Source organism: Phaseolus vulgaris, chromosome 8, assembly GCF_000499845.2.
Source record: "Phaseolus vulgaris cultivar G19833 chromosome 8, P. vulgaris v2.0, whole genome shotgun sequence".
Taxonomy (NCBI): Eukaryota; Viridiplantae; Streptophyta; class Magnoliopsida; order Fabales; family Fabaceae; genus Phaseolus; species Phaseolus vulgaris.
This window is the reverse complement of record NC_023752.2, coordinates 42,766,237-42,787,771: the sequence shown is the minus strand read 5'-3', so window position 1 is coordinate 42,787,771 and position 21,535 is coordinate 42,766,237. Positions and strand designations below refer to the sequence as shown.

General features: G+C 33.3%; 2 protein-coding genes across 13 annotated transcripts in view; one reads left to right on the top strand and one right to left on the bottom strand.

Annotated features, from left to right (window-relative positions):
• Window positions 1–862: 862 nt before the first annotated feature.
• On the bottom strand, window positions 863–4,524 carry LOC137823523 (probable carboxylesterase 11). Its single transcript, XM_068628710.1, has 2 exons — window positions 3,325–4,524; window positions 863–1,740 (listed from the first exon to the last, which is right to left on the bottom strand). Exons 1-2 carry the CDS (start codon window positions 4,173–4,175, stop codon window positions 1,203–1,205), a joined length of 1,389 nt encoding a protein of 462 aa, XP_068484811.1. The 5' UTR covers window positions 4,176–4,524; the 3' UTR covers window positions 863–1,202.
• Window positions 4,525–11,989: 7,465 nt separating this feature from the next.
• Window positions 11,990–21,535, top strand: part of LOC137823522 (U4/U6 small nuclear ribonucleoprotein Prp31 homolog) — a 29,693-nt gene continuing 20,147 nt past the window's right edge. For 8 of the 12 annotated variants that reach the window (XM_068628703.1, XM_068628708.1, XM_068628706.1 and 5 more), the window contains exons 1-5: window positions 11,991–12,130; window positions 12,231–12,296; window positions 12,372–12,570; window positions 13,086–13,978; window positions 14,096–14,166. In XM_068628703.1, coding sequence (XP_068484804.1) covers window positions 12,265–12,296; window positions 12,372–12,570; window positions 13,086–13,978; window positions 14,096–14,166 — 1,195 coding nt within the window. In that variant the 5' untranslated portion in view covers window positions 11,991–12,130; window positions 12,231–12,264. Of the gene's footprint in view, window positions 12,131–12,230; window positions 12,297–12,371; window positions 12,571–13,085; window positions 13,979–14,095; window positions 14,167–14,723; window positions 15,049–21,535 lie in introns of those variants that run through there. The other 4 variants (XM_068628709.1, XM_068628698.1, XM_068628702.1 and 1 more) reach the window with 3 other exon arrangements.

The window sequence follows — 21,535 nt, the reverse complement described above, 5'->3', positions numbered from 1 at the left end:
CTTACAACAAATAAATAACATTTAAAAAGTTCATAAAACATATATTTCAAATTTTACGAATTTTATTTCCAAATGTATAGTCAAGAATATAATTTTTTAAAGAATAAAATTAAAATTTCAAATTTTATGGAGAGCATCAAAATATAGGGTTACAAAATGCCATTACCTTTGTGTAATTTTCTTTTAATGAAACATCTTTTATAAAATTAGAATTAAAAAATAATATCCGAATTAAATTCTTCTATCAACATATATAATTTGTAATCTCTAAAAAGAGTAATCGTTTTGTAGCTTCAATCCATTCAAATTAAAAATGTTTAGAAGTTGTTGGACAAAATAAAAAACCATTAATTTATTTAATTTTTTATCATAAATTTGTTTTCTATTTCAATCACAACAAATTAATTTTCGATCAGAAATTCATTGCCCAAAAACTATTTATTCGAGGATCTGCTAAAAGGTCTGTTGTGCATATCTATCCCCTTCATGCAGCATGTGCAAAAGACACACCTCCCCATCACTTTAGAAGATCAACTGAATATCACCCGTAATATTGCTATAAGTGTGGGATGATGGTAAGCATTCAGTATAAGATTTAAGAGAGCTTTTCAATTTCACATCTTTTGCGCAAATTCTCCCCATTTAGTTGTGAAACCGGAGAAGTCAGAGTCCAACTCTGCACAGTTAGTGACAAAAAGGAGAACAGTTCTCAATGGACACAGCGCTGTTTGCATATTAGTACATTTAAATCAGTAATATAACCGACATAGCTATAAAAATCAATGAAATCTACAACACCTAGAGTTTTGAGGTTCAGTGTGGCCAGTTGAACATACCCTCAAACCATTTGGAGAATCTTAGATTGGGTAATGAATTGGATACCATATACTCACACTTAATATGGTTCCTTAAATTTTTCATTTTTTTAGTGAGAAAGAAGACTCATAATACACAGGGAAAATGGCCCAAGAATGGTCAAGTGCAGTATGTACGAGGTGAATGCATCTTGGTGGCTCAACTAATGCTACTCAGACAACTCTATTTTACAAACCAAAAAATAATAAACTGGCCAGGTATAAACATGGAACCAGTCAACATCAAACACCTTATCAAGAATCAAAACCAATCAAATAATATATCACAGGTCCCATGAGGTGTAAACGTCTTCCTGCCAATCATCATCTGAATCTGCTATATCCTACTCAATATGAGAATTCATGACCCCGAAGAGAAATATATTTCTTCACCCATATGGCTATGTCCTCAGCACAAACCTGGGCCTGAGGGCTTTTGAGAAGGACATCAAGCGTTGCAAATTCATGTACAGCATCCTTATACTCAAGAACAGGTGCATCCACATTCACCTTCCGGAGCTCCTCTGAGTATGCAATGGCACGATCCCTCATCCAGTCATGTTCGGCCACAACTGTCAATGTTGGAGGCATCAACTTTAAAGGAGGACCTCGGTCCGGGACAAGGGGATTAGCAGCTGGATGGTCCAAACTAAATTCCTCCTCAGGTAGGAAAAGTTTCCATGAAAGCGTACACATGGCCTTGTCATAAAAGTAAGAGTTTGCCAACTTTATTTCAGACCGTGTGGGAACACTTCCTACGAAAAATGGATACATTAGAACCTGCGCTACCACCTTGACAGGGTCCAGAAGTTTGCCTCCTTCCACCGCTTTACGAGCTACGTAGTCTGCAATATTGGCACCACAACTTGATCCAAGAAGAACACATCTGTTTCAACATTAAAAAAAACAAATATTAACTGAAAATGGTGAAATACATTACTCCATGAGGACTATCTGACAGCTGGAACCAAAGGAAGCATATCAGGAAGAAATTAGTGTGACCAACAATACAAAAGAACATTTATGAATTTGTTAACTCCCAATGCACACATGCAAGTGCCCTTGTAGAGGAGATTCTTAGTTACTCTCAGAATTACAGCACTCCACTCAGAATGTAACAATTGGAAATGGAGCCATATAACCGTACAAATAAAAGCCACTGCGTAAAAAATGAAATATTACCAAATTATATATGAATTGTTATAAAGCTACCTAGAGTATTACATAGAGAGAATATTAGAATTTTCCCTTTAACCGTATCATCTTTAACGATGGTCAAATATTCCTTCTGATCAGTTCTGATTATTATTTGAAAAGAACTATTTTGAAGAAACAAAATTATGATATTTGATTATAAATATTGTCAAAGATTCCATAACCAAGCTTCATCATTTAATATTGGGTTTTATCAGAAGAAGATACATAATCGTTTAGTGTAGAAGAAATGGTTTAGATCGGGTGGCCACAACTGAAAGATTAGTTTAGAAGAGTGTCTTAGTGCATGAGGCTTCCATCATTGTAGGAAAACGGAAATCCAATACTGACAATAACAAACCATCAGAAGGCAAGAAAGAACAAAAGAAATTTTAGGAGAAAAACATCCATAAAATTTTGCTTAAGCGATACATGTCTACAAGTCCAATTCTAACAAAACAAAAGTCTCCCTCTAATTCCTTTAACAGTTGTGCAGAATGACTGGTTTCAGCCAACAAGTAACCTCTCCATAATATGAATACTTGTCATGCCATCATCAGGCATCACCTTGTCACCTCTCTTTCAATGTGTTGTACTTTTCATAATACGTATTATAAGTGACCTATGGACACATAATGCTTAACATAAACGTACAAACAATATTAGAGAAATTCATTCTCTCTAGTATGTTTCAGCCAACCAGATCTATAAGTTTGTAACCGGAATGTGCACCAAAATGTGATTTACGCACAACTAAAGTTAGATATAGACCACATTTGAGATGGAAATTCGGGAATTATTGAATCGGTAAAAAAAGTTAACAGCTATTTTCCCCAAATCTAAAACTTCCATACAATGTGACCTTGTCAAATATATCAAACATTGTCACAAGAAAACTCTCATCTTGAGTCCTAGATTTTATCCAAGCATATATAATTTATGATTCAGATGAATCAAATCCATTGCCACTGAGTAATTAACATAAAATTTGGAGTTCAGCTTAAACTAGTCCCTACCTACTTTCATTAGAAAACTCTCCCTCCCCAATTCAGGATCCTTGACCTACCTGATTCACTATCTCTATACAAAAGAGGCAATGGAAATGTTTACACACACACTAAACAACAACAAAATGCAGTCCAATAACAAGTCAAGAACAAGGACCATGAAAGATCAAATTTCAACCTAAATTCATAAATCATTGATCAGACAACCATTAACTCCACATAATAGTAACCAAATAAATAAAACACAATCATCATGAAATAGTAACAACCTTGAAGGATCAGCGTGAGCAGCCAGCCAAGGCTCAACCACAGAAGCCCCAAAGGAATCAACAATATGCTTATGAGCATCCGATTTCTTGAACTCCCCACCACCATTACCACCACCATGCCCTCCACTCCTCCCACCTCCCATCGACCTGCTACATTCCGCCAAATTCGCCTGCTTCGCCAGCCAATTCAGCACCTTCACGCCGTCCTCAAACGCCGCCGGGTACCGGTTCTCCGGTGCCAGCCGGTACCCCACCGCAATCACTATCACATCACATAACTCCGTGATCCGCCGGCAAAAAACATCGTTCGCCGCCGAATCGCTCCCTCCGCTAACCCACCCCCCGCCGTGGAACTGCAGGACCACGGGCAGCCTCCGCCGCTCCCCCTTCGCCCCCGCCGGCGGCGAGTAACCCCTGTACGCACCGTCTGTCATCAGGTTCAAACCCTCCACGCTGGAGCCCCCTCCGCAGCTGTTGCTCCGGCGCTCCTCTAGGAGCGGCGGCCCGTAGCTCTTCCTGCGTGCAATCGAATCGAGGCGCGCGGATCGAGGCTGAGGCTGAGGCTCGTGATTGGGGCGATTATTAGGTTTGGAATGTAGCTCGGGAGCGGTGAGGGCCGATTCGGGGAGGAAGATTCGGATGGAGAGAGAGGTTAAGGGGTCGATGTGGATGTCTTTGGTGGCGACGCCGTCGGCGAAGGAGGGATTAGCGGCGGCGACAGACTCTTCGGGTCGGGTGGTAATACCAAACGGGTCGGAGTGTTGGGAAGAGGTTTGGATCCGGTTCTGCAAACGGTGCTTCAAGAGGAACTTGAAGAACACGCTGTAGAGCTTGACAGCCACACTTGGCATTTCTCTCTCACCACTACTTCCTCCACTGTAACACTCTCTCTTCCTTTCTCAATTTCTTTCTAATTCTTCCAAAAATTATTTCTATGTTTCGCTGAACCTTCAAAATGCGAATTTTGTTTGAGATTGGGATCGATTATGGTTTATGGGGCAAGAAAATTTATGATTCTGTGACGGTGGTTGAGTTGGATGAAGGGTCTCTTGGTGATTGCAAAGGATACATACATACACATACGTGCAGCTCTACGCCCCTCGCTGAAAACTGCTTATGTTTTCCGTGACTTTTCTTTCTAGTGTTCCCATTTTTTGGACTTTTTCTCTTTTTACCATTTTTATTCAGCAATCCTACTTTGAACTTTATTCATTCTCATCATCCAACTTATAATCTTATTATGTTTCTAGATTAATATAGCTTTTCAAACCCATCAAATTTATTTTACCAATATATACATGCTATCTTTAAATAATATCAAAAAACATAAATTCTAACAATTATTTAAATATAACACAACGTACACATATGATTTAATTCTCCTATAACACTATTTATACTTTTATTTTCTTATACTATTTTAAAATTAAAAAAATAAATTAATTAATAAATTTTAAAAAATTAATAATTTTAATTTTGAATACATTAAAAAAAATATTTGTAACTATTAAAATAGTTAGAAATATAATTAATAAATAAAGAAATAAGTTTTTACAAAATAAAAATAAAAAAGTAATAAATTAAAAATGTTTAGTTTCAATTTTTTTTAAGAATGAAGAAAATAAAACATTAAACCCTACAACAACATAAAATTTAAATCTATAAACAAAAATTAGTATTTATTTTTATTATTATTGATGACATAATCATGTTAATTTCAAATAAAAAATACAGAACATAATTATAAAAAAAACCAAAGTCAATTAGTATTAATTAGTAATGGACACAAATAATATTGAAGTGTCTATCCTAAATGTAAAATCCTAAAAAAAAAACTAATGCAAATGCTACACTTAATGCTTAAAAATGAGAAGAAAAAAATGCAAAAATAAATAAATGTAGAAAATAAAAACAACAACAATAAAAATAAAATAAAAACAGAAATAAATAAAGAATGGCAGAAAAAAATAATAACTTAAAACATAAAATATATAAAATAAAGACAAAACAAAATAAAATAAAGATAAAATATATAAAAATAAAAACAAATCAAAACAAGATAAAAATAAAAGATATAGGGCGATATTAAAAAAAGTATATCTTGAACATAAAAAAGGAAAATAAATTAGAGATGATCATTCATTTAATATTTTATTCAATGGTACATTAAATAGTTTGTACAAAATGAAACATAATTAATGACGAGAAGTAAACGATCCAATAATGTTGGACACATTTTTTCTTGTGTCCTCATGTTTGACAATATAAACATTTTTTGTTCGACCATGTTGTTCTCTTATCTCCATATCAATCCTTATGTTTATAGATTTAACTTTTATGTTGTTGTAAGGTTTAATTTTTTATTTTCTTCATTCTTACAAAAAAAAGTAAACTAAACATTTTTAATTTATTAATCTTTTATTTTTATTTAATAAAAAATAATTTCTTTATTATTAATAATTAAAAATATTTATTTTTTAATGCATTCAAAATTAAAATTATTACTTTTTTTTAATTTATTTACTTTATTTTATTTTTACTTTTGAAGTGGTGCTAGATAGAGAAGTAAAAACAAAAGAGTGTTAGATAGGAAAATAAAAACAAAATGGTGCTGAAAAAATAAAAGTGTAAATAATGATATATGAGGAATTGAGTATATATATATAAATTTCAATTATCAAGTTTAATATAAATAATTTTATAATAACTTGCAAAAATACGGTTAGGTGCCATGAATTCAATAAAGAAAAGGGACAAAAAAATCATCAATTATCTCTATAAAAAAGTTAAAGGATTTAGATTTTGAAAATATAATGGTTTTAAAGAATTGAAAAATAAATAAATAAAATATATATATATATATATATCCTTCTTATTTAAAACATACTTATAATTTTTAAACTATGTTTTAACACTAACGAAAACACAAGCCCCTTACAATTCATATTACTTTTATATTTCAATTATTATTTATACATTTTATTAATATATGTATTTTTTAATTTTCATTTATATTCATAGAAAACTTTAAACAAATTAATAGACCTAACCTAAACCAATCCATTATTAATTAAGTTTATTTAAAAAATTATGCACAAACCGAATTCATACCCAAGGCCCAAACTACACTATGAAAAATGTAGATTTTATATCCAAAACTTATATATGTGTTTAGTCCCGTTAATTTGATTCCAGTTCTTAACTCTTTTTCTACTTTTAGTCTCTCCAATAGCCACTACTATTCATCTCGGTATGAGATTTCAAGGGACGTATTGAATAAAAGGTCAATAGACCATTTCAAATGATGTCAACAATATTTTGTAATATAATCGTAACATTTCACACTTTTTGACAAGTTTGAAGAAATGTCAAATCAATGTTAATTATTTATTTTAAAATTAATATTAGGAACTAAAAAAGTAGTGATTTTAATATTTGGAAGGATGAAAATTAGAGAAAAATATTTTGCAATGATTAAGAGAAAACTCTTACATTTTACAAGGAATAAAATTAATTGATCACCAAAATTTTAAGGATAAAAAATAAAAATTTATTTTATGAAAATTATTCCAATCTTAAATTTGTTAGCATAGTATCATTAGGGATAATTAGGATATTTGTCGGTCTTGTTTCAATACGTCTAATATAGTCTGACATCACTTAATGTTAATTATTTATCTTAAATTTAATGTTAGGGATTAAAAAAGTAGTTGTACATCCCGACCCAAATTCGTGAAATATCGTCTTGGCCCAAAACATATGAATATCTCTCTGGCCCAAATATGTGTCTATGGCTCATAACAAAGTAAAATGATCGGTGGACGAGTTTGCAAAAAGACCCACATTTACTTCCTAGCATAATCTCTTGAAATTAACCAAGATATCAGATATTTTCTTTAAAAATCATACGGATTTATCACCACGTAATAAACTTAAAATTGCACAAGTATATCATATTTTGTCAATCAATCTTATTATCACACAATTTACATAATTCTTTGATATTTGATTTTATTACATGATACTTCAATTTTATTAAATGATACTCTGATTTTATTACATGTTACTCTGATTTCGTTACATGATACTCTGATTTTATTATATAATACGTTGATTTTATTACATGATATTATCCTTAAATCTAATTATCCCTCACGAAGGCTATTGAAAGTCAATATTAGTTGTTTAGGCCTATGGAGACTTATAAATAAGCCACCACACTCAAGGAGTAGATTTAACTCATATTTTGACACTATACTCACTTTATACACTAATGGGTGACCAACTGGAAAGACTCGTAATGGGCCTCTGAAAAGGGTCATGGCTAGAAGATTGGAAGAAGAAGGAGCTCAGAAGACTCTCTTTTTGGAGAGAAGTAATTATTGTTTGCTCTTCCAAATTCTCTAGTTTTGTAAAAATTGTACAAAGTAGATAAACTTAATTTTGGGCTTGTATTTGGGCCATTTTTCATGAGTCGTGTATTGGCCAATTAGAGTAGGGTGTAAATAGGAAAAGAGAGTTCAACTAGAGTTACAATTGGGCCTCCTTGGACCCAATGCAACTTTAGTCCATCTAGGGTACATAAATAAATGACTAAAGTGCAAATAGAAAGCATGGAATGACATGGAAGGTATGAAGGTTCACATGTCATCCCCTCAATGGAGAGGATTTCCACCAACTAAGAATGGTCACTTGTCAACCTCTAATTTAAGAGGATTTACTCCAATGAGAGAAAGTTTATTGTCATCATGGGAATGAAGAGAATTTTATCCAATTGGAGTAGAACACTCGTGAAGTTAGGAGTGAAGTGTTTTTAGGGTTAAAAATTGTACATTAATTGCCCTAAGCACTATAAATATAAGTGTTAGTCATCTTATAAGTTTAACTTAGAATTGATAAGGAAATGATGCCTAAGTTTGTGCACAATTTGTCTTCTTTGCTCACTCTTTGTTAGCACTAGTTTGGTGTCTAACTTATAATCACTTAGGAGTTGACCTCACCTCTTATAAGTCTCTATATAGACCAACCAAATTCATCTTCACCATTCAATTTTATTCATCCATTTAACCCACTTAATGCATTCATCAAACCGCAACATATCAAAAATTACAAAAAGCTACGTGGATTTATGCTCTCACTGGCTTGAGCGTCGGAGAATTTTCAGTAGGTGGAACCCCCTCCTCTCCTTATATTCAATCCAGAAAGATTATGATCCGGTGATCATCTCGGAAGTCACCCAACTTTATCTTGGCTAGAACATTTGACACCCAAAGTGGGGCATGTAAAACTAGTCATACTTTCACAAACCCACCGTGGGTTAAGACTTATGAGAGATAAAATGGCTAAAAGTATAAAGCAAATATTTTTTTTTTCCTCTGATGATGATTATCAATTATTAATTTTTTTAGAAGTTACGTTGTTTCAATGCTTTCTATTTGTCTTATTTTTTTTAGTACAATTGTTCCTTCTATGTTAACTTTATTTTGGTATGCCTAGTCATAATTTTGAAATGTATATCATTTATAAAATGAAATGTAACAAAATAGAAAGGTTGTGACTCACTTGTTGGAAATGAATTGCTTGTATTTTTATTACCACATGATTTTGCATATTAAAAAAAATATTTTTGGCAAGAAAAAGGAGGTGAAAATAGACCAACTTCTTTATCATTTCTTTTGCACTAAATTAAAATTTTTACCTTAGATTTTCTTTTAGTTAAATTTATACTGCTAATTTCATGATGAACAATTTATTTTGAAAGGCATGATACGACACTATTTTTCCTTGATTTTTTTTTTTTGATTTTTTTTCTCAATAGTTTTTAGTAAGGTTGTCTTCAATAAAATTGCATTTTCCATATTTTAGAATTTGTGTTTTACTTTTGGAAACATGTCGAAATAGTCAACTCGAATCTACTTCTTCAATAAAAAAAACTTAAATTTATTTTGATTGAAATTATATTTGAATCTATTTTTTTTACCAAAACAACTTGGATCCATTTCACTTGAAATGATATTCAGATATACTTTTTCGACCAAAAAAACTCAAATCTATTATGGTTGAAATGATATTTGAATCTACTTTTCCAACCAAAACAACTCATATTTATTCTGTTGAAATGATATTCGGATCTATTTTTCCGATCAAAACAACTTAGATCTATTTTGGTTGAAATGGTATTTGGATATACTTTTCTGAACAAAACAACTCAAATATATTCTATTTGAAATGATATTCAGATATACTTTTTCTACCAGAACAACTCAGATTATAGTTGAAATGATATTCGGATCTATTTTTCTGACCAAAACAACTCAGATATATTTTGGTTGAAATGATATTCGGATATACTTTTTTGACCAAAACAACTCAAATATATTGGGGTTGAAATCATATTTGGATTTACTTTTCTGACCATAATAACTCATCTATTCTGGTTGAAATGATATTTGGATCTACTTTTTCGGCCGAAAAAACTCATATTTTCTGATTGAAATGATATTCGAATATACTTTTCTAACCAAAACAACTCGGATCCATTCCAGTTGAAATAATATTTGAATCTACTTTTCCGACCAAAACAACTTGGATTCATTTCGATTGAAATGATATTCAGATCTACTTTTTCGACTATAATAACTCGGATCCATTCTAATTAAAATGATATTCAGATATACTTTTCCAACCAAAACAATTCATATCTATTCTGGTTGAAATGATATTCAAATCTACTTTTCTGACCAAAATAACTCAAATTCATTCCGTTTGAAATAATTTAGATCTACTTTTCCGACCAAGACAACTTGGATCTTCTATTGATTGAAATGATATTCGAATATACCTTTATGATCAACTCCGAATGAATTCATCAACTTACTCACATCTGTTTGCCAATCAAAATTAGGTTTATTTCCCTAACTTAACTATTTCACTTAAAGTAATCTTCTTCATTACAATTTGTACGCCGGACATATATAACATACAAATTAGTTTTAATTTTTGCCTACTAAGAACAATATTACTTTAACTTTCCCTTAGTTACTAAAGGTTAAAAAAAAGTTCAACTATTCTAAAGAATACAAATATGATTTATAATAAATGCACAACTGACAATTCATAAACCCAAAAATTAGAAACAACGAAAATAAAAAATATCTGAAGCAAATACATTACATTTCTAAATAAAAATATATAGTTAAAATAAAGAGAAAATTAGTCTTAGAGGTTCCTAACTATCCTTCCATCCACCACCACATTATAAGAGTTCAGTTTGGAGAAATCAATGGTAGGATGGATAATAACAACTTGCTCAACTATATCCTCAAAACTCACACCATAGGAACCAACTATCTCATTCTTTAAGCCTTCAACGGTCATGTTCCAGTTAACCTCCTTTTGAGTTAGCTTTCCTTCCTCAAACGAACTTCTTCGTCTCTTGACTTCATGTCTCTTTCTTGGTAATGAATCTAGAGGTAAAGGTCAACCTTCTTCTGAGCCCATCGGGTCGTCTCAGAATGGAGCCAACCAACCTCCATAACTTTGGCCTAAAGTCTCTCTACTTCCTTTTGGAGGTTGGATATGTGTTATTGTTGGTCGTTCATCATTTTTATATTCTTTTTTACTCTACTATTAACCAAACTCACCAAGGTAGTAACCCTACTGAGAAGATTCTCAGCATCACCACAAATAAAATCTACATTTGCATCTTGCAAACGAGAAACATCTACTTTCAAAAGGTTATGCGACGTGTTGTGTTTGAGCATGTAATATGAAGGATTTCAAAAGCTCGCCTTCACTCTCGAGTTGGATTCAGGATTCTGGTTCTTGGTCATTATTATTTCAACTTCATGAGCACACTTGTCTGAGTGAGAGTGGGCGGATGGAACGAGGTTCTCGACCCCCCTCTTCTTGATTCTCAAATTCGAGGCCATTTGTGCGCCCTTGTCGGAATGAAAGCGAACGTCACTCAAGCCAACCTCCCCAACAACCAGAGATGGTTTTGGAGTTTGGATCTCCTTGAGGTGTCATGCTAATTCCACCTTTAACAAATAAATAATTAGGTTCTCTACAAAAATAAAGTATCCACTTAGAACATTTAAAGGCGAACATAAACAACACACTATGCAAAAATCACTTAAAAATGGGTTATACCAATGTATGCTTTTAAATCTATGACTCAGAACTCATGATTAAGAATGGTGGGAGTATAAAATATTATATCCACTTTGAAATTTAGAATTCCGTCACGTTTTTGTTTTTATCTTTAAAAATTACAGATTAAATAAGGAAAGTGCATATAAACTATGGTCTCTATTCTTAAAAAATGTAAATGTGAGCTTGAGAGTACGAAACAAATATTAAAATCAAAACCTTTTCATTTTACCATAATTAAAAATATATTTAAGGTGAGTTTGTTTAAGCCTAAATTTTTTTTTTGGAAAAAGTGATAATTATTAAGTGATTCTTACAAAAGAAAGCATAAATCAATTATAAAAAATATTTTTCAATTAAAAGTGTTTCTCTTTGTTTTTTTTAAAAACAACTCGCATACCAATTTATTTGGATAAACTACTCTGAATAATTTATCAAAAGTAAGGTGTTTTTAATTTGTAATTTTCTCTTAAAGTAAACAAATATCTACAAGATTATAATAATTACTTTTCTATTAAAATAAGTGAGACCCATTACGTTCACGCATGTATTCTATAACTATAACTATAATCCTATTTTTTGAGTTCTTGAGAGTCACTGACTAGAATACAAATTCACAAGAACATCGATTCCACCCACCTCGTCCAGAGACATGGTTTGTTTTTCTTGGTTTTAATTGAACATTTTTAAGTTTCAAATTTTAATTTTGAAGTATGAACATTTGGGATATTATTATTGTGCATGTTTGATTCCAGGCTACGCTTGCTGATTCTTTTCTCGCCGACCTCGATGAACTCTCTGATAACGAGGCTGAAATTCCGGTAAGCTTCTTCTTCTTCTTCTTCTTCTTCTTCTTCTTCTTCATCATCTTTTTAATTTTTTACCTAACCTGCCAGGTTTGAAAGAATTCCGGAAAAGTTTTGTTACGAAGAAGGTGGTTGGTTCCTTTTGTTTCAGGAGGATAACGATGTCGATACTGCAGACATGGAAGAGGATGTTGATGGTGATCTGGCTGACCTAGAAAACCTCAACTATGATGACTTGGACAGTGTTTCCAAGTTGCAGAAAACCCAGAGGTACATTGCTATTATACAGGTTAGTTGCTCCTCATTTCTTTATGAGCGATTATAAATTGCCCACAGTCGAGCATTTAAATTGTGGACGCCGTCTCCTTGATATTACGCCAAATTTGGGACAGATGCTGTTGATGCAGCTACCATTGTGATATTGTTACAGTTGCAGACAGTCTAAAAACTTGATGTTGCAGCCAAAATCATGGTCACGTACTGTTGCTTAAAACCTTTCTCTCAGTTGTTGTTGGTGGGACCTCCAATATCATTACTACTATCGTTACAAATTAAAACCAGGCTTGTCTGTGAATGGCCATTGTTATTGCTATTGTTGTTGGGTGCTTTATTGACTTTCATAGAATCTAGAATCAGTTTGACTGAGCTGGGAATTAAGGTTTCTTTCATTGTTTTATGTTGTCATGGTGTTGTTCTGCCTTTTTAGTTTCATTTTTTTTTCTGATACCTAGGGTGTTTTATTTATTGAGGCATATATATTGACATGGGTCTCTGAACTATGTATAATGTTACTTTTTATTGCAGAAAGTGGAGGAGGCCCTGAAAATGGGGTCAGATGTCTCGACTCAGGGAGGGGATCTAGAAGATGATCCTGAATATCAATTGATTGTGGATTGCAATGCGCTGTCAGTTGACATTGAGAATGAAATTATTATAATCCACAATTTTATTCGTGAAAAGTTTCGATTAAAATTTCCTGAGCTTGAGTCATTGGTGCATCACCCAATCGATTATGCACGTGTTGTCAAGAAGATAGGAAATGAAATGGATTTGACTCTTGTTGATTTAGAAGGGCTTTTACCTTCAGCAATTATAATGGTTGTGTCTGTTACTGCTTCAACTACAACTGGCAAGCCTCTTCCAGAAGAAGTCCTTAGTAAGACAGTTGAGGCCTGTGATCGAGCACTTGTTCTTGATTCAGCAAAGAAGAAAGTTCTAGATTTTGTTGAGAGTAGAATGGGCTACATTGCACCTAATCTCTCTGCTATAGTTGGGAGTGCTGTTGCTGCTAAACTCATGGGCACAGCTGGTGGTCTGGCATCTCTAGCAAAAATGCCTGCTTGTAATGTTCAGCTTCTTGGTGCCAAGAAAAAGAATCTTGCTGGGTTCTCCACAGCAACATCTCAATTTCGTGTAGGTTACCTTGAGCAAACAGAGATATTTCAGACTACTCCTCCATCTCTAAGGATGCGAGCATGTCGACTCCTGGCTGCGAAGTCTACACTTGCAGCACGTGTAGATTCCATACGTGGGGATCCATCTGGAAACACTGGAAGGGCTTTCAAGGATGAGATTCACAAAAAAATTGAGAAGTGGCAGGAGCCCCCTCCTGCAAAGCAACCAAAACCACTTCCAGTTCCTGATTCTGAGCCTAAAAAGAAGAGAGGTGGTCGACGCCTAAGAAAGATGAAGGAAAGGTCAGCACAGTCTTAAATTTTTGTTTGTACTGGATTTTTAGGTTGCTGGTTGAAGGTATGCTGCCTTATTACTTTTCTTTTGTTTTTTAATTTATGACCTGTTGATTCTAATTACAGGTATGCAATAACAGACATGAGGAAGTTAGCAAATAGGATGCAGTTTGGAGTCTCAGAAGAGAGTTCATCAGGTAATCTTACCAGTTTGCTCGTCCAGATCTGATTTACATTTGCATAGCAATTTCTTTGCTTTTGATTTTTTAATTTGATACGTGAATTTATGTTTATTATATTTTGAAATATAGGGAATTAAGGATTATATAGATGAAATAAAAAGGAGAATGGGAAGTAATTAGACTTTGAATAATTAAGTTGTGATAGTGATACAAAACCCTATGATAAGAACCAATAATGATCACATAAGAAATGTGAAGGATTAGAGGGAAAAATAAGGGAGGGGATTGAAAAATATATTCACCTGCCAATGTAGTTAGTGGTAGTGGGAAAAAAGGAATGGGATATTCTGTTAGGCTATTAGTGAAAAAGAAGATTGAAGAGAAAAGTACGCAAGAATTGAGTTTGGAAATTGGTGGGCGACAGGACTTTCTCTATTTCTTTAGTCCAGTGTGTTCTGCTGTATTACAAATGAGAGATTCCAAATAGCTAGTTTTTTTCTATCTGTTTGTTATGGCAATTCTGATCTAATTCCTAACAATTATTAATCCAATTATACAAATGATTGATGCAGCGACTATCCGTGAATCACATGTTGATGAAATTCTGATGTTTTTTAATTCAAAATTTCTAAACAGACAGAGTATGAAGGCATCCCGAGGTTGGGCATGGAAATAGTGAAACTGAAAAATAAGGTGAAAATTAGAAAATAGCTTGAAATAGAATTTTGTGAGTTTGGTACTTGAGATCAATGTTGTGAAACTCAAGGATTGGAAAAGGGGATAAAAAATCGTAACTCGAGAATGGTAACCCAACTCGTAAGAGTTACGAGTATATGAAAAATTATATTCATTAAAATGTCCATCAATTAAAAATAATATAGCTGATAGAAATAACTGATAGATACCAATAAAATAAGTCTTAAGTAGGAAGATCCCATTCACAACAGAACTAAGGTTCATAATTCATAAAATCTTCATGCATAAAACAACTAATAAATTCATAAATGTTTAATACAAACAAACTATCCAAGGAAATCCTTCATATTGAAAGCAGGATAATCATCCTCCTCCTCCACATGATCTTTATTTTCATTAATGTCATCTCCATGACCTTCATCATTATCAAAAATTGGAGGAACCTCCCAGTCATCCATAGGTGCAACACCACCACCACTAGCATCTTCATCTTCAGCTAAGATGTCTTCATCTTAAATAATTATAAAACAAATTTGAATTCTTACACTCTCTAAAGCACACCAATTACGCTCACAACCGGATAAACTACAAGTCAAACTCAATATTTTAATTGCAAATCTTTGTAACTCTGGATGTTCATCACCATATGATTCCCACTGTTGTGATGGATTTTTGGTTTTGAGTGCATGTTAAGGTATTATTCTCAATATCTTTAGGTGCATGGGAAGAGCACCCCCTCATGCAATTCAAATTGTATTTCCAAAATCCCTTATCCAATATCAAATTTTCAAGAAATTCCCCATCTCTGGTCTTTACAAACTGACTAGATTGCCACTCCTTGGATGTGAACATCTCAATAAGTGATCATTTATTTTCATTTAAGCATCTCATAGTCAAATAAGAAGTGGCAAAACGAGTATTGGATAGTCTTATCAAATTTGTCCCTTTAGTAAATTTGTGCAACAAGGAAATAAGACTAGATGTGTATTGAAATTTTCTTAACATCTCAAAATCTTCCAATATTAAATCAATGTAGTAGGCTGCACAATGTGTCCAATAAAACTGTCTCATTTGCATTAACAATTCTACAACTGCTTTGTAATTTGCTGTATTATCGGTTACAATTTGGATCACACAACTGTCTTACATATGTGAAAAGCTTCAATAGGGTTCAAAATGACAATAGTCCCCTTAGGACTATTTACTAGAAAATTCACTATAGTCCTTCTCCTATTAATCTATCCATATGTCATTATTGTGCATGTTTTTCTTTCAAAACAATTTTTCTTCTTCCAAGATCAAATCGACACCGGTTGCTTCCAATATTTCACCCTAATTTCATGATACGATTCAATGAGGATCATCGCGTACTCGCTCAAATCAACACCTCCTCCTATCCATTATCCACATTAGCTTGTGGTGTCCTCCATACTTGTAGGATTGTGCGAGTTTAACAATATTGCTTGAGATATTGAGAAGAAAAGGCTGAGTTGCTCACTTTGGCACTTAGGTGTATATAAATTATTTATATATTTTATATACATATATGCATAAATATATACTTATGTACATACTTGCATGCATACATAGATACATAAATATGAACACACACAAATACACACACATGTATACATATGTACACACACATATATATATATATATATATATATATGTGTGTGTGTGTGTGTACATACATATACATACATATCTATCAAAAAAGGAGCAATGAGTACACTAATAGAAAAGAAAGCAAAGGAGATTGTGCGTATAGATGGCAATAGGCTACAATTTAGAATGGGTAGAAAAAAGACAACTTCTTACAATTACAAAATGTACATATAATATATTATGTTATGTTTCAATCTAAAACTCCCTTTAGGCTTTGTTCAGATTGATGGTAGAGTGGAAAAGGAAAGAAATGAAGGGAAAGTAAGTGAAAAGTGAGAGGAAAATTTGTAGTAGATGTGATAGAATAAATTTGGTTGTATATTAACATATTTAGAAAATAATTTATAAAATAAAATTTTAAAAATAATTTAATGTAAAAAATAAATTTTCAAAAATGTAAATTAAAGGTAATATAAAATTTAAATTAATAAACAAAATTATTATAAAATTTTAGTAAATAAAAAATTATATTTCATAATAAAAATATATTAAAATAAACTATCAAATTTAAATAGATTTATTTTATTTTATATATTATTTTAATTATTTATTTAAAACATAATTAGAAATAACATGTTAACATAAATAATTGATTATGGTTTTATCCATTATTGATTATATATGTGACTTCATCTCAAATCTTCTCATTTTTCATAATTATTCTATCTCGTTTTTGGTTCTTTTTGTTTATTTCTTTGTACACAGTATATGCATGCATATCCATAGTTTGAAACAAGTAGGCTATTAAGCTGGAGCATATATATTATATGGAATTGAATTTGATACCCTCTCATAGACTTTGTCAAGACATTTGCAAGTTGGTAATTTAAGTTGAAAAATTTAGTGGATATTTCCTTGGCCAACAACTTCTGTTGAATAAAATGACATTTAATTCCTAGATGTTTGGTTCTTTGATTGAAAATTGGGTTAGAGGAAAAGTGAAGAACTTCCTAGTTGTCACAATATAACTTCATTTGTTGAATATCACAAAATCTTGACTCTTGAAGAAGTTGTTTAATCCATATCTATTCACAAGTGACTATGGCCATTGCTTTGGATTTTGCATCTGCACTACCGTGCAACATTCTTTTTTTTACTCTTCCAATCCAAGAGATAATATTACCACGAATGGATATATATACCCAATAGTAGATCTCCTGTCTATTGGATATCCTGCCTGATCAACATTATAATACCTTGAGATTTGTCCCTTTATCCTCGTACAATAGACCTTGAGCTATAGTCTCTTAATATACCTTAGAATAATAGGGATCACAACATTCTAATAATGGGGAGCTTGCATAAATTGACTAACAACATCGATTGCAAAAGAAATAATAGATCTTGTGATTGCAAGATAAATGAGTTTTTCCATAAGTCTTCTATATTTCTCTGCATTAGAATATGGTTCACACTATTCTGCCATTGACTCCTGATTTGGACCTATAGGACTATCCATTGGTCTGCAACTAGTTATGCTTGTTTCCTCCAAATACTTAAAACATACTTCCTCTATCAAACTTCACTACCTTCCTTTGATTGAGCTACTTCTATCCTAAGGAAGTATTTCAGACATCCCAGATCTTGGTTTATAAGTGACTTAGTTGAAAGAAATAGATGAAATATATTTCTAAGATATTTTACAAATGTGATTACAGTCTCTATTTATAGACTGTTTTACAACCTAATTAAGAAAAAAAAATAATAGGTAATGAAAGCCAGAAATAATGGGTGTTTAAAGATGGACAAATCAAATAAAATCAAATCACTAACAAATTTGTCCTAATAAATATAGAATGGAATCTGCACTTAATTATAACATAATTCTCCTAATTATGCAACACTCCCCCTCAAGTTGGTGAATGTATATCTATCATTCCCAACTTGCAAGTAAGATCTTCGAATTGTTTTGTGGGAAGTCCCTTAGTAAACATATCTGCCAATTGGAGTCTTGAAGGGATGCACTCAGTGGCTATAAGACCATCATCCAACTTCTCTTTAATAAAGTGTTGGTCTATCTCTACGTGCTTTGTTCGATCATGTTGAACCGTATTGTGTGCAATACTGATAGCGGACTTATTATCACATGCCAAGCCCACAGGAGCTTCATATTTTATATTTAGGTCATCAAGTATGATCTTCATCCATAAGAGTTCACTCACCCCTTGAGCCATGGCTCTAAATTCTGCCTCTGCACTTGATCTTGGAAATACATTTTGCTTCTTGCTCCTCCATGTCACTAGATTTTCACCCAAGAACATGCAGTAGCCTGTGGTGGATCTCCTATCAACAATTGATCCTGCATAGTCAGCATCAATATATACTTTCATGGATAAGTTTTTCCCCTTTTTGAATAACAATCCTTTTCCTGGAGAGGCTTTTAAGTACTGAAGAATTCTATCTACTGCCTGTGAGTGTCTTTCCCTTGGATCATGCATAAATTGGCTAACCACACTAACTGCATAGGCTATGTCTGGCCTAGTATGTGATAGATAAATGAGTTTTCCCACAAGTCTTTGATATTGTGTCTTCTCCACTATTGGGTTTTCTTCATCATTCCCAATCCTATGATTTTGCTCTATTAGCACTCTAGTGGTCTTACAACCCAACTTACTAGTCTCTTTGAGAAGATCAAGGATGTATTTCCTTTGAGAAATAAAGATGCCCGGTCTCGAGTAAGCAACCTCTATTTCAAGGAAATACTTCAGCTTCCCAAGATCCTTCATCTCAAATTGAGCAGCTAGTCTCTCCTTCAATTTTATTTTTTCAATCTCATCATCACCTGTAATAATCATATCATCTACATAGACCAAAAGTAGAGTGAGTTTACCATTCTGAGAATGTTTTATAAACAGAGTATGGTCACCTTGGCTTTGTCGGTACCCCAAAGATACCATAGCTTTAGTAAACCTTCCAAACCAAGCACGAGGTGATTGTTTAAGACCATACAGAGCCTTCTTAAGTCTACACACCTTATTTTCTTCATTAACATTACCATAACCAGGTGGAATCTCCATGTATACTTCTTCCTCCAAGCTTCCATGCAAGAAGGCATTCTTAACATCAAATTGATGCATCTCCCAACCAAAGTGCGCTGCCAAGGAGAGAATAATTCTGACTGTATTCATTTTTGCTACTGGAGCAAAAGTTTCCTCATAATCGCCCATGGGTTTGAGTGTACCCTTTTGCAACCAACCTTGCCTTATATCGATCCAATGTGCCATTAGATTGATACTTCACTGTGTATATCCACCGAAAACCCACAGCTTTCTTATCCTGTGGTCTCTCTACAATCTCCCAAGTCTCATTCTTTTCTAATGCCTTCATTTCTTCATTCATGGCTCGAACCTAGTTCTCATCCTTTAAGGCTTCTTGTAATGATGTAGGGATTCTAATAGAAAGTTTTTCTGCAGACACAAATTGAGATATAGGGTATTTGGCAGAAGATCTTTTTTCTTTTCTCAAGGCAATAGGTAAATAATCTAGGTTAGTTTCATTTAAGGTGTCCTAAAAAATCTCATAGGTATGAGTTCTTACCTCCGGTTCGGACAATTGAAGTTGCTGTTCGATCAGAACGGGTTCTTGTTGCCTTCGTTGATATTGTTTCCCAAAGTATCTGTCCTCATTATTCTTCTGTGGTAATGATGTTGGCATAGGGTCTTTGTCATTCTCCCTAAGAACGAAATCCTGCAACAAAGGAAAAGGTGGCAACTCAAGGTCCTCAACTTCTTGAATACTCTTTCCCTGAAGCTGAGAACTTGGAAAGAAAGACTTTGTTTCATGGAAGGTGATATCTTTGGAAATATAAACTTTACGACTTTGAGGATGATAACATTTGTACCCCTTTTTGTTGGAGGCATAACCGATGAAGACACTTTTGATGGCGTGAGGATCTAACTTACCCTGATAAGGACTATGAACATGGACAAAAGCAGGATAACCAAAGACACAATTCTGAAGACTATTCAACATGGGAATAGAAGGATAGAATGTGGTCATAAGCTGAATAGGAGTAACACCCTCTAGAACTCGATAGGGTAATCTGTTAATCAAATAAGTGGCAGTCAGGACTGCAAGAAGATCTAGGAACAAATGTTTGGAAAAGTAAAGCTCGAGTAACCTCAAGGAGATGACGATTTTTCCTTTCAGCAACCCCATTTTGTTGAGGAGTGTTCACACAATTCATGAACAACTCCATTTTCCTGAAGGAACTTGGAAAGGTCTTGGTTCACATATTCTCTTCCATTATCAGAACGCAATCTCTTAATTGGACTTTCAAATTGTGTTTGAATCATTCTGTAAAACTTTACAAACAGGTGGAAAACTTCAGACTTATCTTTCATGAGGAATATCCAGGTAACTCGATTACAATCATCAATAAATGAAATAAACCATTTTGCACCCGAGATATTAGGAATAGGTGAAGGTCCCTATACATCTAAATGAATAAGATCAAAAGGTTTATAACTTTTATTACCATTGGGAGGAAAAGTTGTCCGATAGTGTTTAGCAAACTGACAAACATCACAATAAAATGACTCAGCAGACACTTTTGTAAATAAAACAGGAAATAAGGACTTTAGGATATTAAATGGAGGATGACCAAGACGTCTGTGTTGAAGCCATATTTGAGAGGATGACCAAGATTCACGACCTTGTTGAAGATTAGAAGTGTGTGCCTGTAGTCTAGCACACTTTATTTTCTTCATGTTGTAAATAATATGGAGAAAAGATAAGGAAAATAAAAACTTGCAGCAATGAAGGCTGTTAAAAATAAAATAAAATTGCAGCAATGAAGGCTGCTAAAAAAAAAATTGCAGAAGCAGAGTCTCCCAGATCAGGAGCTCTGATACCATATTAAGAAGTGGACTTTAAGCCTAGCTCAACCCCATAAAACCGGGTCATGGGGTGAGGTTTGCACCCATTTATATACAATGAAATGTCCTTATCTCTAGTCGATGTGGGATCTCCAATACACCTCCTCACGCTGAGAGTCACAGCTCGTACGTGGGACAACATA

Coding starts and splice junctions, on each gene's coding strand:
- LOC137823523 (XM_068628710.1), bottom strand. CDS start 4,175: ATGCCAAGTGTGGCTGTCAAGCTCTACAGCGTGTTCTTCAAGTTCCTC. Junction 1,741..3,324: donor GCTCACGCTGATCCTTCAAG/GTTGTTACTATT, acceptor ATGTTGAAACAG/ATGTGTTCTTCTTGGATCAA.